This window comes from Orycteropus afer, unplaced genomic scaffold (assembly GCF_000298275.1).
Source record: "Orycteropus afer afer isolate SDZICR_OR568_19922 unplaced genomic scaffold, OryAfe1.0 scaffold00252, whole genome shotgun sequence".
Lineage (NCBI taxonomy): Eukaryota > Metazoa > Chordata > Mammalia > Tubulidentata > Orycteropodidae > Orycteropus > Orycteropus afer.
The window spans coordinates 1,022,134-1,024,736 of NW_006921839.1; the positions used below are offsets into that span (position 1 = coordinate 1,022,134).

General features: G+C 40.1%; 1 protein-coding gene across 1 annotated transcript in view; it reads left to right on the forward strand.

The window, feature by feature from the left end:
- ARFGEF1 (ADP ribosylation factor guanine nucleotide exchange factor 1) overlaps positions 1–2,603 on the forward strand; it is a 192,298-nt gene that overhangs the window by 4,642 nt on the left and 185,053 nt on the right. The window contains exon 3 of the mRNA XM_007949715.2: positions 362–383. Coding sequence (XP_007947906.1) covers positions 362–383 — 22 coding nt within the window. The remainder of the gene's footprint in view (positions 1–361; positions 384–2,603) is intronic.

Consider the following 2,603-nt stretch of genomic DNA (forward strand, 5'->3'; position numbering starts at 1 on the left):
TCAGCGAAAAAGGGGAAGACCCTCAACGAAATGGATTGATACAGTGGCTATAACGATGTCCTCAATTCAAGCATAGCAAATATGTGAAGATGGAAGCAAGTATTGTGACGATGACATGGGACCTGGCAGTGTTTCTTTCTGTCAGAGGCTACTCAGTGACACTTAAGAACAACAGGAGAGAAGAATGTGATGAATGAAATGTTTTAAAGAAAGATTTTGTTTGTATTTTCTTTTCTCTCAGGTTTCAGATTGGGTTTAAGAACTTTTTCTCCAGGATAGAAACCTACTCCACAGCACCTAATAACAATGCCAGGGTAAAATTGAATAAAATACGTGTCACAGAGCACAAGTTTCAAAGAAGAGAAGCTCTTTGGAAAAATTAAGTTTAGAAATATGTATATTTCTATTTAGGAGATTGACTACCTTGCATATTCAGAAAAGTCCTGTAGGAAAGAAACCTACATGATTTGACATTTTTCTTAAATTTATTTGACCTTTTTTCTATTATTGCTATTAACACCCCTAGGAAACATCATTTCTTGGAACTTATTTTGGAACACTGTTCTATGTAAAGAAGGACAAAATAGATAAAATAGCTCTAACTCACTGATGGGACTCCTCTGACAACTCATCTGTTTTAGGAAAGCAGGAGTCCTGTTTGCAGAATGGGAAGGAGAGGAAGGTCAAAAATAGGAACATTGGGAATGAGTGGCATTAAGATGGGAGGATTCTTTGCTGAGTAGCTTTTCTTTTCTGCCCAACCTAGTGGCAGGCAACTGGTTTGTCTTTCTTGGTGAAAGTTAACTTGTAGCAACAGTTTTTTTGATAATTGATTTTTTTTCAAAGCAGAATAAAACTTATGAACAGGAAATAATTTTGGGAATTACTTGTTATAAAATACTTCATAAGCTGAAGGAGGGCTATTTGACTTTTTAAATTTTCATTGTGATTTGGGTGAAAGTTTACAGAGCAAATTCATTTTCTATTCAGCATTTCATACACATTTTGTTTTATGACATTGACTGGTTCCCCACAATGTAACAGCTCTCTTCCCACTTCCTCCCCATAGTTACCTCTTCGCTGTGTCTTTCCCTGCCATACATCCTTCCCTCTCCCCAGGTATTTCCTGGTACGAACACTGCCCTTCTCTTCTCCCACAATTGATGGCTCCATGGAGTGTATCTACCTGATATGCCTGTCTGTTGTTTGGGAGGAAGGCACAGGAGTGAGTTTGGTTCTAGACTTGAAGGGTAACTAGTGGCCATAGTTACAGGGATTTTACCAGGCTCTATCAGACCAGCAAGCCTGGTCTTTTTTTTTTTTTTTTTTTAATGATTTTGAGTTTTGTTCCACATTGTTTTTCCACTCTGTCTATGATTTCCTGCACAGACCCCCCCTCTGAGTGGTTGACAGTAGTAGCTGGGCACCATCTAGTTTTTCTGGTCTCGTGGTCATGTAGACTGAGGATCACATAGCCTACTATTAGTCCCTTGAACTAATTGTTTCCATGTGTTTTTGCTTTTCTTCATTCTTCTTTGCTCAGGATGAGAAGAGAGCCATTGTTGCATCTAATGGCCACATGTAAGCTTATAAGACCTCAGTCACTACTCACCAAAGTAGGATTTAGAACAATTGTTTTTGTGTATTACGGAGCTTGATGTCCCCTGCGACTATGGTCAGGAGCCCAGAGGTCCTACTGCTTGCTCCCTCTGAGTTGCTGTGTGTGGCCATGAAGCCATCACAACCTTGCCCCTTGTCAGCTGTGCTATAAACTTGGGCATTCTTAAAGCACATACAAATACACATGTAGAAACATCATCTGCCTACCGTATACATGGTCATGGGCACACTCCCCCCTGCCTAGACATACCTGATCATTCAGCCTTTCCACCCATCTATCCATGCCATAGATCAATGCTTGCCATCACTGACAACACAGTACTATACATGCAAAAGGGTTCATTTTTGTTGTCTATCCCTCCCACGTACTTCTCTGCCACCTTCTTCAGTGCCACCATGTTGATCACTCACTTTTGATACATTGCCCTTCCCTTCATCCAAATCACTGCTTGTAGAGATAGGTAGAGACCTATCTAGCAGTATTCCCTCCTCTCCCCTCCCATTCCTGGTAAGCAACAAAGAAAACTTCCTTCCATATATATAAATGCATAAACTTTCCTAGACTTTTTACAATGGTGAGGTAATACAATATTTGAGCTTCTGACAATATTTGAGCTTCTGTGATTGACCTATGTGAAAACTGACCTGAGTGAAAACTCAGCATAATATACCCCAGGTTTATCCACGTTATGCGGGGTTTGCAGATTCTGTGTTGTTCTTTAGTGTTGCATAGTATTCCATTGTGTGTACGTACCATAGTTTGGTTATCCATTTTTCTGTTGATGAGCACTTAGGTTGTTTCCATCTCTTTGCTATGTGAATAGTGCTGCGAGGAACATGGGTGTGCATGTGTCTGTTCTTGGTGCATGTATCTGTTCTTGTCCTGACTTTAATTTCTCTAGTATATAAATGTGATAGTTGAAGATGTGTCAACTTGGCTGGACTCCAGTTGTGAGTGGTGGTTCCCATGATGGATCACATGA